Here is a 16,681-nt window from a genome sequence, read left to right as displayed (position 1 = left end):
TTAGGATACAGAGATTCTGAGATTATATAAAGGGATATTTTGTTAAGAGTATATTTTTGCTATTAAGAGTGTGCGGCCAACTAATTTAAAACTAAAATGATGCAGAAAGTTATTTTTAACTTAAGTTTGGGGCTGGTTAAAGATTAAAAATAAGGATTTTTTTTTACAATTATGCTATTTCATTTTTGCTAATATTAATATATTAGAGCTGTATGGAGAATTAGTTTGATTGTGCATTGAAACTAAAGCTTAGATACCATTCGGAGAAATGTAATCGAATTTGGGAAATTTTCGGATTATAAAAAAAAATATCGAAATATTTTTCAATTTATCGTTCTCATAAAATCCCAATTTTTTTTGGATCTAGTAACCTACTCCATCTTTTTTATTTTAGCGTGATGTTTTAGAATAATTTTTTGTTTTAAAATAAAAGACGATTTCAGCTTCTCTATATATATTTTATATTTTATTCTATCATTAATAAAAGAGAAAACAGTTATTAAAAATCAATTAACCAAAAAAAATTGTTTTGGATAAGAATATTTTTTTTAATAAAGTTTAAAAAACATCTAAAATGGATAAGAGTAATTATGGAGGGAATTGGGATATATCAAGCGAGAATTTCGGGTATTTTGGGATTTTAAGATAACCAAAAATCGGGTATTATTTAAAAAAAAACATTGCTTAAAACATTAATAAGAAGAAAAACGTATAATCGTTTATTTTGGAGAACCCTAGGAAGAAAGAAAAGAGGAGCACGAAGTCAAAGAAAATGTCTGGAAATGAAGAAGGATCTAACCAAGAAGAAAGAGACCAGTCAACCCACGAATTTTATTGATATCACACCCAAGAAAAAAAAAATCCCACCTCAAAAAACGCGGTTTCTCCCCCAGCAATTCGAGTCAAAACCAGCAATGGCCGAGGCTAGTTGAAGGAAAGCTCGAAACCCATGAAATCAAATCTCTTTCCGGAAACCCATGAACCCTAGAGGTCGTAATCATCATCCTCTTCTTCTTAAGCACTAGCCCTTTTGTTGTTCGAATGGAGAATCGTAAAGGAGGGAACTTGAGCTTATCGAGTTCCGAAGCTTTGACCGCCACACTTTCTAACGCGATCCAAGCTCTGGGTCGCGGCTTCGATGTCACTTCCGACATTCGGTTGTTATACTGCAAAGGATCGCCTGGGTCGAGGCTTGTCCGAATCGAAGGGCAAAACAGAGATCTTGTTCTGCCCGATGGGTTCCTTCTTCCCGATGTTCCTGGTGATATTGAGTGCTCAAGAGGCAGGCGGAGTATTCAGAGAATCCCTGTTTGCAGCTTCCACGAGGTGATTTTGCCCGTTTTTTTCTTCTTCTGTCAAATCAGCTGCTTAAGGGTTTTTAATTTCAAGCGGTTTGGATAATTTGGTTCTGATGTTGAAATGCGTCTATACATACAGTGGCATGATACTTGATCTGTTATCGTGGAGCCAGTAGTTCATAATGCTTCTGTTTGCTTGTTCATTTCTTGCTTTAGCTCGGAAGAAAGTTGTAGATTTGGAATTTTGATCGTGTTTCTCATGTACCCTCTTATACAAAGTCCTGAGTGTAGTTCAGTACTCAGCCTGGATTACTTTCTAATCTTGGGAATTAGGGTCTCTGAAGCAATTTTTGCCATCTAGCCGCATCTGCATTTCTCAATCTTGGGCCTTTCGTCAATTTCAGAGAAAGTTCCTTAGAACTCAGCAGTGTGTTTCGGCTTCTGGACCGATAAATGCTCTTGATGGTTTTTGGTTTTCTTGGTAAAGATTGGCCTCTTGATACTGCATTCATCTGCAAGCTTACTCTTTTCGCTACCGAAATGAATCTTGGATGTATCTAATCTGTATGAACGAAACTGTATTATATATGAGCCTTTTTTACATGGAAGCTTCGGATTCTTGACATCGCAGATGGCCGAATACTTCAATGAGAGATCCGGTATCAAGGGGCGTATACCTCTAGGAAGCTTTAACGCAATGTTCAACTTCACGGGTTCTTGGAAAGATGATGCATCAGCCACAAAATCTCTGGCAATGGTCGGATATTTTATTCCACTCTATGAGGTGAAGTTGGCAAAGCTTACTTTGGTATTACACGACGAGATCAGGCGGGCCGTTCCTTCCTCATGGGATCCCTCTTCCTTAGCAAGGTATTTCTATAGTTCATTCGTTACTTGTAGTTTTATACTATCTTCTGATATTTGGTTTGTTTTCGGTTAAAGGAAATTTTCCTTCGTGCGACTTCTCTTATGATTCATCCTCTTTTGTTTCGCAGTTTTATTGAAAATTACGGCACACATATCGTGACTTCAGTAACCATCGGTGGGAGAGATGTGGTTTACATCAGGCAGCATCAATCTTCTCCATTGCCAGTTTCTGAAATTGAAAACTATGTCAATGACATGATGGAACACCGGTTTCAGGAATCAGAGGGTCAATCCAGTTCTGGCCACTTGAAATACAAGGACAAGGTTAGTAGTATCACATAATGACAATGAAAATTAGATTCTTTACTCTTTTTTTCTTTATTTCCTTTAATCTAATTCGGCTTATTATATGGACCAAAGGATAACAGTAACATATTATTTCTAAGTTCTAACACATGCCCTTTTCGCCTTCATGAGATTGAATCATCGGGCACAAACAATGCATCTTAGAGAGTGGGATTCAAAAGCTCTTCACTTCAGATATTTTACGACAGAACAGTATCCCGAATGAAATAATTTTTGTGCTGATGAAAGTTTATGTTTTTTTAAGTGAGGGGAACATATTAGCTGAAACAGATCTCTACTGTAGGATATTACAGTAATTTTCCGGAGAAGAGGAGGGGACGATCTAGAGCAGAGCCATGGCAGGTGGGCTGAAACCGTATCCACGGCTCCAGATGTAATCAACATGACGTTTACGCCCATTGTCTCTCTGCTCGAAGGTGTGCCCGGTCTTAGGCATTTAACACGTGCCATCGAACTCTACTTGGAATGTGAGTTCTATCAAAATCTTTGCGCTCACGCTTTAGCTTCAGAAACTTCATGCTGTCTCATATGATCGTTTTTCGCTATTTGGAGTTTAGTTCGTGTATTTTTTTTTGTCTGCAAAAGTGTGAGATTCGATCTTTCTGAGCAATTGCCATCTCATCTGAAACATAGAAGTGATAACTATTTTTATCTCTAACTTGAATTCTTTACATGAATATTTTTCAATTTTTACCAGATAAACCTCCTATAGAAGATTTGCAGTACTTCCTGGACTTCCAGATAGCTCGAGCTTGGGCTCCCGAGCAGAGTAACCTTCAACGGAAGGAGCCCGTTTGCCCGTCTCTTCAGTTCAGCTTAATGGGTCCGAAACTTTTCGTCAGCGCAGATCAGGTAAACCTCCATCTCGCTCACGAGCCCGAAAATTTCTTCACATTATCTTCACGTCATCACGTTGCTCATAATGCTCTATCGGTTTCCACGTGCAAAGAGACTAAGAATTTATCTCCGGGATTCAGGTCACGGTTGGGCGAAAACCCGTCACTGGACTCAGGCTGAGCCTGGAAGGAAGCAAGCAGAACCGGCTTGCCATCCATCTGCAACACTTGGTCTCTCTCCCCAAGATCCTTCAACCGCATTGGGACCCTCACGTGCCGATAGGTGCACCCAAATGGCAGGGACCAGAGGAGCAAGATAGCCGCTGGTTCGAGCCCATCAAGTGGAAGAACTTCTCTCACGTGAGCACGGCTCCGTTAGAACACACCGAGACACACATCGGAGACCTGTCCGGGGTCCACATCGTGACGGGAGCTCAGCTCGGGGTATGGGATTTCGGCTCCAAGAACGTCTTGCATCTGAAACTCCTCTTCTCGAAAGTTCCCGGGTGCACGATAAGGCGCTCAGTATGGGATCACAGCCCGAAGACGATGAATCAGCATTCAGGAAGACTCGAGATCGGAGGAGGGTCGAGTTCGAGTTTGAGCGAAGAAAAGAGGGAAGAGAATACGTCCGGGCAAGGTGGGAAGCTGGGTAAGATCGTGGACTGGTCGGAGATGTTGAAGGGGCCGCAAGATTTGCCGGGGCATTGGATTGTGACCGGAGCTAAGCTTGGCGTCGAAAAGGGTAAGATTGTGTTGCGTGTTAAGTATTCCTTGTTGAATTATTGAAACTCTGATCAGAATCTCTTCTCTCTCTCTCGTTTTTTTTTTCTGGTTGATTTTTTTTTTGGGATGTCTCAGACAAAACAAGAGTTAGTGTTAGCATTGTTTTTTGGTACAGCTGATGTGAATGTACATGTTCTGCTTGGGTTTTTTTTTCGAAATCTAAAAAAACACTAAATTTGAAAAACAAACATTACATTTAAAATTCTAATTACATGGATTTGTTCATTTTAAAATTTATATTCTTCTAAATCAACCTTTATTTTTTTTAAAAAAATTAAATATTTTAGGCAGTTAGCAATTTACGTCGCACCCCCGATTGATAGCATTACAACCACTCCAACAAAAATATAAATATACACAATACACACATACGTATATATACAATTCACCCATACATGCGTGTATATATGTACATGTATGTATATACCCACTTACACATGTAATAATATGCTATATATATATATATATTAGTCACGCTGAAATATCATTATCTGTATACATAAATATACGTGATTTTGCACCCATTGATATTTTTGTTTAAACAAACGACCATAAATGATCCATTTGTTTTTTTTAAGCTTTAATTAAAGCACAAGTTTTCAAAACCCTAGAAACCAATTAATCATTGAGTTTCACGAATTACGATGCTAAATCCTCAAAGCTGTCTTATTATACGATCTCCATGTGAGGTTTACGTATGTATTAGATTAACCCTTACTCCAAGCAAGGAATAATTACAATGTTTATCGCTTAGCCAACACATACGGATTCTTACGTACGTGTCTGTGTGCGTATATGTGTATATATACACGTATATACGCGCGTACGTATTCCTAAAACAATAATGGTTTATATATATTATAAACAAGGTCGATTTATGATCTGATAAATTTATGAGATTTTACTGATTTCCTATAAAATTTACGATTATCGTGTGTATATATTGTTATTGAATTTTCTACTTTTAATGGATAGATGATATTGAGATTATGTATATGATTAACTATTTATATAAGAAATAATTTTGTCTACTTTTTTTTTTTATTATCTAGACGGCTACAAAGTTTATTTTATATAATATTCGATACATTTAAATCAGACATATTCCTATCGTAAGAAATACAAATATCAGTTGCATAATCCACCTTCCAATCCTTTAGCCGTAATTCATGCTTAGATATTCAATAAATTCGTATCCGTCATGACTGTTTTTTTATAAGATGCAAAAATTATATAAAATGAATCATGATTATAAATATTCTTATTTAAAAACAACTTGGCACGCAAGTCTGATTTACGAGATAATTAAGAATATTTGATATTAATTATATATATCACATAAATTCATCCCCAATATATTTTTTGTTGCGCTTTCATAATAAACCATGTATTATTATAAATTTTCTTTGTGTAATATATATTTTACGATTTTTGGTTAGAATAAATCAACAAATCAATTGCGAAAAGATTCTATATCCGAATATTCTATAACATTAAGAAAGTAATCAAATACACGAAATATCGAAATTCTTTCGGAAACCGAATGATCGGATTTGACCATCTTTCTTATTCGTTACCTTGATAGAAATTGTTTGCTCTTGAAAAAAATGAGAATTTATAAAAATTATCACAACATCGGAACCAAAACTCTCCATATTTATAATATAAATTAAAACGTGTAATCCCTAATTTATGTCATCGTATAATTATAATTAACTTTTCTATAATCTTCCGAGAGAGATACTATATAATATCTTAATTTCAAATTAAATTCATGATTGATTAGAAATAACACATGGTATTGAATATAATCTATTTTTTAAAAAAAAAAATCAACATAAGACGAAAACTACGTGACAGGTGGCCTACCCGAGAGAAGAAGCATATTACGTGACTCAAAATTGCAAATATATACGCCGAAGTCATTTTCACATTCTTTTTTATACTTATCATTGGCTTAAAACAGTGGAAAAGGGAATAAACCCTAATAATCTTACTTACTCCACGAATTTCCCAAAAATATTAAAATACTTTCGTCGTAGATCGATCCTTATTACAATTACAACCATATATATATATATAATATTTCCCATTTTTTGTTATTCGATTTTTTTAATATTTTAAAAATAATTATTAAATATAATCGCCCAAGTACCGGTCAAATGTATTTGTATTGATGTTATATATTTCGAATTTATTTGGTTTATTCTCTCCGGTTATATATATAATATGTATGTTCTCCAAACTATAAATTTTTAAGGAAAAAAAAAACTATCCACAGAATATGCAAGGATAAGTATAACCAGTCCCAGTAAATAATTGAGAAATGGGGATCTCCCCCAGCTCTGTTGGTTTGAGAGCTCACTTCTTGAACAAGAGGTCGTGGGTTCAACACCCAGGGTATGGAGATTTCCCCTCCGGCCACCTTCGGGTGTTTCACATCCCACACGTGTGGTGCCGGTTGTGCGTGTGGGTCGGGATTAGTCTGGGCCCTTTGGACCTAGGATTACCCGGTTATCAAAAAAAAAAAAATAATTGAGAAATTTTGACATATTTAAAAGAAAAACATAAATGCCACGTGGGACAAACAGGTCCACAGACATGCGCAAGAGAAACAAAACAAAGGGCAATTCGTAAAACCCGCCGAAGGATGCAGAGACTTCGATCAGTTGATGACATGATCCCTAAGCGGGTCCCACCGCTCCCCACGATGCCGTGAATTATATCAATAAAATTTAGTTATTTACATTTTCTTTTTGTATTTTTTTTCTCTTTCATTGTTTGACGCGAATTTAATTTTTTTGTCGTCTTTTTATGTATCAGAGGAAAAGCCGTGAGGTATACTGCCGCCCTTGTAGGCTTGTAGCTATTTGACATATATGCGTTTAACCGCATGATATTCACTTTCTGATTATAACTATGCAATTGTCGGTCCATTTATTTACCAATTTAATATTTTAATTCGACGGTCCAAATATATACATTGAAATATCAACTAATGATATTCTCGTGGCTGTTAGATGTTTAATATTTTTGAAGTAATTCGATGTTGGATTATAAGTTTTCTCCACAAATTTAAAGTTCGAATTCTCTCCCCGATTGAACTAACCAAATTTAAAGAGCATTTTTATCGCATTGAGTACCATATGAATTTAATTATCCATTAGGTTTGTCCTTTTAGAACTTCTCATTATGACTTTGGTTGATCACATCACTTTTCGATCTTATCTCATCTAAAATTAGGTTTTGACTTATGGCTTTCTTATCAAATTAAACCCAAATTCACGTCGTCTCTTTCGGATATATCTTGGTGGATATTATTTTGAATATAAAGCGGAGAAAAATAAGAAATTAGCCGTAACTAAAAAATATAAACAATTAAGGTTTAAACACAGACTATCTACTTATAATAATATTACATAAGATAAATGAGACAAAATCCAAATATAGTCTTACGAAAAACAATTTATAAATAGATATTATGCGGGACAAAACATAAAATAAAAAAATAATAATTATTTTTAGTATGCAGTTCATTGTAACCCTCTAATTCGGTTGCTATATATATATATATATATATATATATATATATATATATATAAGTATCTAGGACCATAAAGTACAAAAGAGAGCAACTTGGTAAGAAACTTACGAATTTTCCTGACACGAAGCCATCAAACATGACAAATATTACGATTCAACGATCTTTTAATTAACCCACCATTTCTCATACCATATATAATATATGACCGAGAAATCTACCGAAGATCACAAAATTTTAAAGGGTTTGAGGTGAGTTAGGTTAGAAACAAAACTCGTGTTGTTGGACATGCAAGATATTATCCGTATACTGTTCATTATAATGACATTGGTGCCAAAAAATTAATTTTTAAAATTTATTTAATTTTAAAATATTCTGAAACAATCGATAATTATATTTTTTTTCACAAAAGGATCATTGGTTTATTTTGTTATTTTGGGTAATAGGACTGGACCTTTGAGAACCACGTTTACAGTTTGCTGAAAATTTTAATCCATGCATAAAATGACATTTTTAAAAAATCGTTTGAAAAAGTCTTATATTTAGATATCATATTCCAAAATTTTTGTTAATTTCTTAATAACAAACTCAATTTTTTTCTTGAAAAAGGTAAAATAACAAATTTGAGATGATTTATTGTACCTAACATGTAATTTTTATATTATTATAAATAATTAATTTGGATACATTAAAATTTTAATAACACTCTCAATTTTTAAACGTCAAACTCAAATATTGTAATAAAAAACCTATTGCAAAACTAAAAACATCTTTGTCACTAAACTATGTTAGATTGTTATTTTGGATAATTGTATCCCAAAATCTAACGATATTTTCTTATTAAAAGTTTAAATCCAATTTCAAATTTTAAATTATGATCATTAATGAAAGAGTTATTGAAATGTACAATTTTTTTTTTGTTTTTTTGTTTCTAATAAGAAGATTGAAAGCAAATTAGTTAACTTGAAAAACATAGAGAAGTTTAAGTCGGGATATAACTTAGTGGAAATACATTTCTTCTTTGCAAGATTGATATGCACAAAAATATGATGAATATTTAAATGCTTGATTAGAAACTTATAATACTTAGGGAGTTGAATAATCAAAATTAGATTCGTACGAACTCATAACGGGTGAAAGCAAGTACCATTTCTTTTTAACCATTCACATCAAGTACATGATAAAGCTGAGTCATTCTCCGTACGTTAACTCACATAAACCGGACCGGTCCTAGAAAGGTTCTAAAGATTTTACGCAATAAATAAATTCTGACAATAAAGTTTAATATTAATTAGCAAATTGAATAATAATTAATTAATGATGACAATAATGTGAACCAAAACGTGGGCCACAAGAAACAGGACCTCATTTGTTGTTTGTTTGTACACGCGGATATCTAGCTTCCTTTTCCAGTAAAACACATTAAAAGCATAACTCCAAGTTTCCAATTATATTCCCAATAATTACAAAATTCGAATTCTAGATAATATTTCTATGAATTAATACATACACACTCTGAAATATAACATAATTTTAAAATATATTTTTTTCACAACGCGCAATTCATTTGGATTGAACATTGTATTTCGAATCTGAGCCTAGTAGTCATCGTACTTTTTTTTTTTAATTTGAATATTTTATTTGTATCGGTATATTAGCGAAAAAAAGACCAGAATTTTCGTTTCCTCTATTTATGAGAAATCAAATAAATACATACAATATATTTTTTTTAAAAGTGTGAGAACATATATCTATATACGAATACAGATACATACAGAGAAAGCTGGGGCCGCACTCAACGCCATTACGGTGACGTCATCTGATTCCTCACACACACAGAGCCTCCCCCATAGTCTAAGTTGTGTACCCTCTACGTTTTCTTTCTCCTTATATAAACCCCCTCCATTTCTTCTCCCCCTTTTCACTATTCCATTTTCCCCCAAACTTTTCAAATCCCCAAACCCTAATTTCTCCATTTCGCAAGCTCTGTTTTCGATCCTCTTTCGATTTTTCGGAAATGGCGGAGGAATTCGACGAATCCGAGGTGATTTTCTCCCACAATTTCTCCGATCATCGTCACCGGGAGGAGGATAATTCTCCGTTCGGTAATCGCCGCGAGAGCTCCGGCGATAAGAGACGGAGCAAGACGGCGGTGTTATCGAGCTCGTTGCCGGTGAATATACCATCGGGGAACATTTTCCGGAGGTACGTGGCGGCAGACGAATACTCCGATGAAGAATATTCGGACGGCGGAGGAGAGATCGTGCCGCCGCATGTGATCGTCGGGAGGAGGATTCAGGGACAAATGGCGTTCTCTGTTTGTACAGGGAACGGGAGAACTCTCAAGGGACGAGATCTGAGCCGGGTTCGGAATTCGGTTCTCAGGTTAACCGGTTTTTTGGAGGTCTGAACCGGTCCGATTCGGTATCCTAATTTTTCTTTTTATTTTTTTTTTGGATTTCTCAAAACCAATTAACAATTTGGGATAATTGCTTTCTCTGTGGTTTCTTCACACGTTTTTTCCAACATTATGCACTTTGGGAATATCAGATTAATTGTAACAAATTACAGAAAAAAAAGTTTGGGGTCATACTGTAATAAAAGATAATTCGTTGTTGGGATTCATATTATGCGTGTGTTTGGCAATTTTATTTTATTTTGGTTTTCCGAATTTTATTGGAAAATTTAAAACTATGAAATCTCGTGAGGTGGTCTGTGGATTAGGACAAAAACCCAAAAGACACAGCTGTTGTGTTGTGTATTGATTGAGAGAGAGAGAGCCGGTGATATCAAACCCCAAATGTATCAAAGAATTATAGAGTTCTTGTTATTTAACAATTAATTTTAAAATATTCTAAATCCTAAATGATTGAAAAGAACATCCCAATACTTTATTTTCACATAGAGCTTTCATATATATTATTTACTTCATTTAGAAATAAATCGGATATTTAATCTGACCCATTTTGTGCACGTGCAAGTGTATATATAATCTTTGATAGTGACGACATGATGACTTTATAATAAGTAATTTGTTTCCATATTCTTCAAGACCCGTGATTAAAAGATAAAAGACACTGTGGATCTCTCTAAATGAATTGAGAATTCTCCAAGTCATCCATTTATTTATTTTATTATTCTTTGTATATATACACACACACACATAACACATTTGTTTGTACTTTTTATCATTCGTGAAAAAACAACCTAATTTATTTTGAAATTGTTGTTTATTTCCATATTTAACCTCGTGGGAATTGGTAGTAATGGTATACTTTTTGTTTAGTATGCATGGATGCATGCATGCAATCATGTTCTTAGACAAAAAAAAGACATTTTCAAGAGTTTATTTATTCCTCCATCGTAGATTTAGAAGTTTTTTTTTATACATTGGGAACTTCCGTGACTATCTACCCTTACAAATGGAGACGAACTGGCTACCACCTGCGCCTAACAGTCCTCCACCGGATCTGGCCACCAGGCGCGTCTAACGCTCGGGCCGTAGTTAGGCTTAGACGTCTGCGGATCAAACCCCAAACACACGCACACAAGCCTGCAACACACACGTATGAGGTAAATCAGTCTATTATGATAGGCTGACAGACAAACAGGTCAGAGAAAGGGAGACGACAGGGTTCGATCCCCCACCTCAAGAAGTTGTCCCCTGCTCCCTACCAGCTGACCTGGCCCCGAAGGGCAAGAAGTTTTATTTTTTACATTTCAATTGCAACGTGTTTGAAGACAACACACACAGTATTTGACGGTGGTGCTATTTTATTATCGAATGTCTTGCATCCATACCTTTGCCTAACGTGGCTTTTATTTCTTATATTTTCATAACCAAGAAAATTGATAAAGACTGTCAACAACGATTATTTACTTGATAAACTGAGTTACTGCTGCAATAAGGAAAGGAACATTCCATATTCCATTTGATATGTTGGTAAAATAAAAATTACGGTGAAAACAAATATTATGCGAATAATCAAGTTTGGATGGTTCAATTGTTAAAAGACGAGGGATTTTTCTGATTTTTGAAGAGATATAATTGAATTAAATATTCGATAAACTTGAAAAAGTATGATAGCGAATATAAATAAATAGTCTTATGAGTGCGTGCGTGTGTCTACGTATAAATTGGTTTTTTTCCAATATGGTAATTTGGTATCAAGTGGGAAGAAATGTCTTGCCAAACCCAAACCAATCACACAATTTTATATTTTATATAAATAAAAAAAAGTGTAATATGGAAAAATAAAATAAAATGTCATGACGTGGACGAACAACTGGGCCACGTGTGTGCGTGTCAGGAGATAATAGATGATCATTGCTCACCAAAGACAAGAGAAGAGACCGTATAAAAAAAAAAAAAACTGTCCAAATCTTCACGTGTCTCGCTGTTAAGAAAATCTACACTCTCTCTCTCTCAGAACTGTTCTACACATTTAAGATTCGTTATAACACGACCAAAAAACCTGAGAGTCTCTTCCTAACTTCGTGATCTCCCTCTGGTGTTTCTGTTGCTTGGGACATACGCAAACTGGCTCAAGTCTGGTTTAGGATTACGAGATGACCTTCCACAACAACGAAAAAGAAAGAGAAAATATATAAAAGCACCATTTAAATACACCAACTCAACAGAATCACAGGAGAATTGGGTTTGTTTTTTACCTCTTGTGTTCGGAAAAAGTGTTTTGGACGTCTCTGAGGGGGGCTCTTCTTAGGCCGCTTGCTCGAGAACCAGAGCCAGAGTACCTGAAAGATGATATCGCTGACACGATTTTCCCCACTGATTTCTCCGCTATCTCCGAGTAATGCCCTAAGTGTGAAATGTTGGATCCGAACTTGGTTTCATCTCTGCTTTCGAACAATGTTTCCCCATTACCATCTTCACGGCATCCTGCGAGAGAACCTACTGTTATAGTGCAACCCGGATAGGAGGATATCATTTGAAGGGTCATTAGATGAATTCGTCAAGAACAGGAAAACCCATTCATTACCTGGAGAAGTTTCATCTGCTCGCAAATGCTTGGGGTTGAAATTTTCCTGAATCAGTAGAGAACACATTAACATATTGCACTGAGTAGTGGCAGAACTAGTGACAGAAGCATTCTATCTACCTTATGGAGGTTGTCATCTGTCAATGTTTTCCTTTTCCCCGTTGTAGCTTCTGAGCCGGTATTGCCTGGAATAGTTGAGAGAGGTGTAGCATTTTCAGGTGTATCTAAATCAGAAAGGGTCTCAAGAACAGATCGATTTTCGTTTTTATCATTCTGGTGGTTCCTCCTCTGGACGTTCGAATCAGTGAGAGCCCTGTTTGTTGCAAAGAGAACTCCATCTTTCCAGTTGTGATGGTCCTCAAAAACTCGCTTACGGTGTAAATGTGGACTTGTTCTGATATCCGTTGGTCTCTCTTCTCCTCGAGATGCCCTTTGCTCATTTATCTGAGTCTTAAAATCCATTTGCCGATCAATCATAGAGCAATCACTAAGATGTTTGCCCCTCTGCTTGTGGACAAAATATTTGCTTCTTACTATAACCTTCACGCCTTCTGTCTTCAGTCTCTCGACTTGCTCTTTGATGTTATGATGACCAGATTCTTGGTGATTCCCTACCATTCCATCACCATGGACTGTGACATGTAACGATGAGGAGTTACGGTGAAAATTTCAGAACATAATCTTCGATCAACCGTACAAATAAAGAAACTTTTACCATTATTTTCTGAACCTGATTCCTCTGCAACTTCTCTGCCAGATCCGTTCTCATCCTGAAGACAATAAAACCAGAATAAGCGGTAAGAATTTGAGAACTATAACTCCATCGCAACATCTCGATTCCTATTTCTAATAGCTTGCGAACTTGTTAACCTGGGATGCATTGTCTGATCTGTGGACAAACGATGGGGATGCCAACAAGTCACTTTCCTCGCTCAGGGAAGCCTCCACGACTGTTGTATTTTCCTCAGGAGTGCTTGAAGAGTCATCAGTAGGACTTGCAGATGTTGACGACATCCTAGGAGCCCTAAACTTTCTTTTTGCCTCAAGAGATGCAAAGCCTTTCGAACGTTAAGAACCACAGTTGGTCAAATATTTGTGATGAAAGCAAGTTATGCAGGCATCATTACCTTTAATCAAGTTCCCAAACATCATAAGACAATATCTCAGTGACAAGATTGTGAGAATGAAAGTTACGAGATGTAACAATAGAGGATACAGAAATACTTGGTCAGGAGATTTTTTTGGACAGGTAAATCTAGTTTTTTCTTCACACTTTCAGGCCTTAAAGTTTTGGGATGGCCAATGTTGTTGACGACCAGTTGAGGAGCAACATTCTCTATCTGTTCATTTTGGAAAGAAAGGCATTAGGAAAATACCATCGAAATACGGTACGAGCAGATGTTTGAATTATCTGCAAGTGTATGATGATTTATCTTGCATCTTAAGCCATTTTACTAGCATTTAGGAACAGAAAGCAACACAAACTAATGGCACTGAAATGAATGATATATTAAACCGCATAGCCAAAAAAAAAAATACGTTAGCATTCAAGAGGTAAGCTTCCAAGGTTCATGGCGAGTAAAAGGAGAGATAGGAGAGAACGAGAAAGTAATCAATATGGAAGTAGAAAGGACCTGGAATGGCATCTGCGTGAACGGATCGAGAATGCCTTGTGCTATACCCTTAGCAATATACTGTGGCAACATTGTGTAACAAATTAAGGAATTACCAAATCCATGCCATTGTAAGATCAATAGAAAAGAGTTTAGTCAAAGGATATGGGCCCAAGAACTCTGAATCTTCAACAAGACTCTCTGACATGACAGACAGATGTGCGATATCTTCAATTTTCGGGTCATAGACACGTTGATGCTTGAATGTCAATATGGCTTTCCTGAACGATTCCTCATAAAGAGGAGGAACTGAACCTGTGTTGTACTTTAAGTGCTTAATCACCTGTAACCAATTAGCCCCATACATTATATGTAAGGATTTCTTTTCTGGAGCTAATACTATAGAATTGGAGCAAACAAAGCAATAAAATGTTTGTATAAGTGAGTCTTCTGCGATATATTTACCCGGTCGTAACTTTTGAACCTTGTAATTAGAGCATGTGCTCTTTTGAGACCCATTCCTGGAAGTGACTGCAAATAATCACAACCACTCAGGATGCACATCTCGAGAAGCATCTGATTTGAAAATCCTGAAAAACTGAGGTCTTTATTCCGATGTAACATGGAAGCACGAAACTCTACGGCCTGACCAAACTTGTCCATCTTAAAAATAATCTGTTACAGAAACAATTAGCCAATTGGTGACAAAGATGACTGTGAAATCCGACCGATAAGAAACTGTATTCGATTTATACCAGGAAAAACACATAATGAAAACGATAAAACTGAATGATCTAATGCGAACAAGTTCTAGAACCACATACTCTTGGGCAGCCGAAAGGTATAAGATCAGAATCCTCAGTGATAACGGCATCGACTTGTTTTGTAACAGCTAAGAACGTCATTTGTGCATCGGCCTCATAGGGAGCAACAACGTAATCAACATTCTCCCGCTTTAGAACCTTCCATAAATATAACGATCATCTCAGAAACATTGACATCAAAAGCATAGTATAGTACAAACAACCTCAGTTTCCTACCTGTATCAACTCATGTGCAATAAAAGGTGAAATGTCTACGGCTTTTTGGTAACATTCATATGCAGCCTTGGAATTTCCATTTGCTTCATGCTCTATCGCACGCGCAAGATTTTCCTTTCTTGACCTGAACTTACATGTTAAGACAATGATGCTGTAGGGTGGAAATTGTCTTGACAAGGGAAACCATAACCAAGGCAAATGTATCTAGATTTCACTATGTAGTCGACTACTAAATGGTGAACAGCAGATGTCAACCAAGGCTCAGCATTACCTTGCACGCTTGTTCTCTTGTTCTAACTTCATTGGTAAAAAACCTCCATCAAAGACAAGAACAGGCCTCACTCCATGGTGGCGTAGTAAATTCACTCTATGCATACAGTATTCGATGTGCCTGAGAGAGCAGACCAGACATAAAATCCAGTTATCTCCCACAAATCCAGAATCAGAACAGTAACCAAGACAACAGACTACACATTCGTGTCAAACTTAGTTTGTTTTCAGTTGCTAGAGAAATGATGAACAGCCTATAGAACTACGACCCAGATGAATATTTCTTGTAAGCAAGATACTCCATGTATCCAGGATAATACCCAAACCCGAAAGAGGCAGCCATCGTTATGAATTGGGTCTGGTTGGAGGAAATAAGAGTTGAGAAAGTAAACTCCTTTCTATCTAGCGAAATCTCCATCCATAAACAAACCCTACAAGACGTTCCGAGGAATGCCAAAAACTTCAAAATCTCTCTAATACAGATACCAAAAACACAGTAAAGATTCATAAGAAAAAAAAAAGCGATCTTTTAAGGTATGACTAAGGGAAAAGGACGATTCAACTCGAGAATAACATACCCAATTCCTAAATCCGGGAAAAAGAATCAGCCCTCGAAGAACAAATAGAGGAAAAGACCCTAATCTCCGATTCAGATTCTAATTTTATCGAAAAATATTGAAACAAGAAGAGAGAGGATAGAACACCTGGAGGTGGGTATATTCTTGCAGAGCTCTCGGCTACAAGAGAGGGCACCTTTGTGAAGCCATGAATAAGTGTCGACAGCTACAGAACAGCCCTCGAGCTCCTTGATATTGATCGGCACCATTATCGATTTAAGCAATGGTAAGAGCCCTTGAATACCCATTTTCTTTTCAAATCTCGTTCCTAATTATTCCCTTCGTCGACCCCAATATGATCTGAGGAAATGACACGGAGCCCTTATTTCCCGTTGATGATGATAACCTCGGAATGTCAAGGGTTTTTGCCTGGAGCTTGTTCTCGATTTCGGCGGGAAAATATTTTGACGTAATTGGGGATATTTTATTGGTTGGCAGCGCTTCCCC

At 36.2% G+C, this 16,681-nt stretch overlaps 3 protein-coding genes across 3 annotated transcripts; 2 read left to right on the top strand and 1 right to left on the bottom strand.

Moving 5' to 3' along the window:
* The first annotated feature begins 737 nt into the window (after window positions 1-737).
* On the top strand, window positions 738-4,303 carry LOC104812656 (MACPF domain-containing protein CAD1). The gene is made up of 6 exons (XM_010539928.1): window positions 738-1,326; window positions 1,930-2,168; window positions 2,294-2,489; window positions 2,815-2,998; window positions 3,229-3,383; window positions 3,509-4,303. The coding sequence occupies exons 1-6, from the start codon at window positions 1,042-1,044 to the stop codon at window positions 4,154-4,156; spliced, it is 1,707 nt and encodes a 568-aa protein (XP_010538230.1). The 5' UTR covers window positions 738-1,041; the 3' UTR covers window positions 4,157-4,303.
* A 5,301-nt stretch (window positions 4,304-9,604) lies between these two features.
* LOC104812655 lies at window positions 9,605-11,474 on the top strand. The gene has a single exon (XM_010539927.2). It carries the CDS (start codon window positions 9,712-9,714, stop codon window positions 10,102-10,104), a length of 393 nt encoding a protein of 130 aa, XP_010538229.1. The 5' UTR covers window positions 9,605-9,711; the 3' UTR covers window positions 10,105-11,474.
* Window positions 11,475-11,994: 520 nt separating this feature from the next.
* Window positions 11,995-16,605, bottom strand: LOC104812654 (exonuclease 1). Its single transcript, XM_010539926.1, has 14 exons — window positions 16,322-16,605; window positions 15,619-15,738; window positions 15,348-15,471; window positions 15,132-15,269; window positions 14,773-14,982; window positions 14,475-14,650; window positions 14,329-14,401; window positions 13,911-14,034; window positions 13,565-13,752; window positions 13,410-13,464; window positions 12,815-13,326; window positions 12,695-12,740; window positions 12,366-12,594; window positions 11,995-12,268 (listed from the first exon to the last, which is right to left on the bottom strand). Exons 1-14 carry the CDS (start codon window positions 16,480-16,482, stop codon window positions 12,184-12,186), a joined length of 2,241 nt encoding a protein of 746 aa, XP_010538228.1. The 5' UTR covers window positions 16,483-16,605; the 3' UTR covers window positions 11,995-12,183.
* Between the last annotated feature and the right edge of the window lie 76 nt (window positions 16,606-16,681).

Source organism: Tarenaya hassleriana, unplaced genomic scaffold (genome assembly GCF_000463585.1).
Source record: "Tarenaya hassleriana unplaced genomic scaffold, ASM46358v1 Cleome2, whole genome shotgun sequence".
Taxonomy (NCBI): domain Eukaryota; kingdom Viridiplantae; phylum Streptophyta; class Magnoliopsida; order Brassicales; family Cleomaceae; genus Tarenaya; species Tarenaya hassleriana.
Note: the sequence above shows the minus strand (reverse complement) of the source record. Positions and strands in the feature narration are given on the sequence as shown.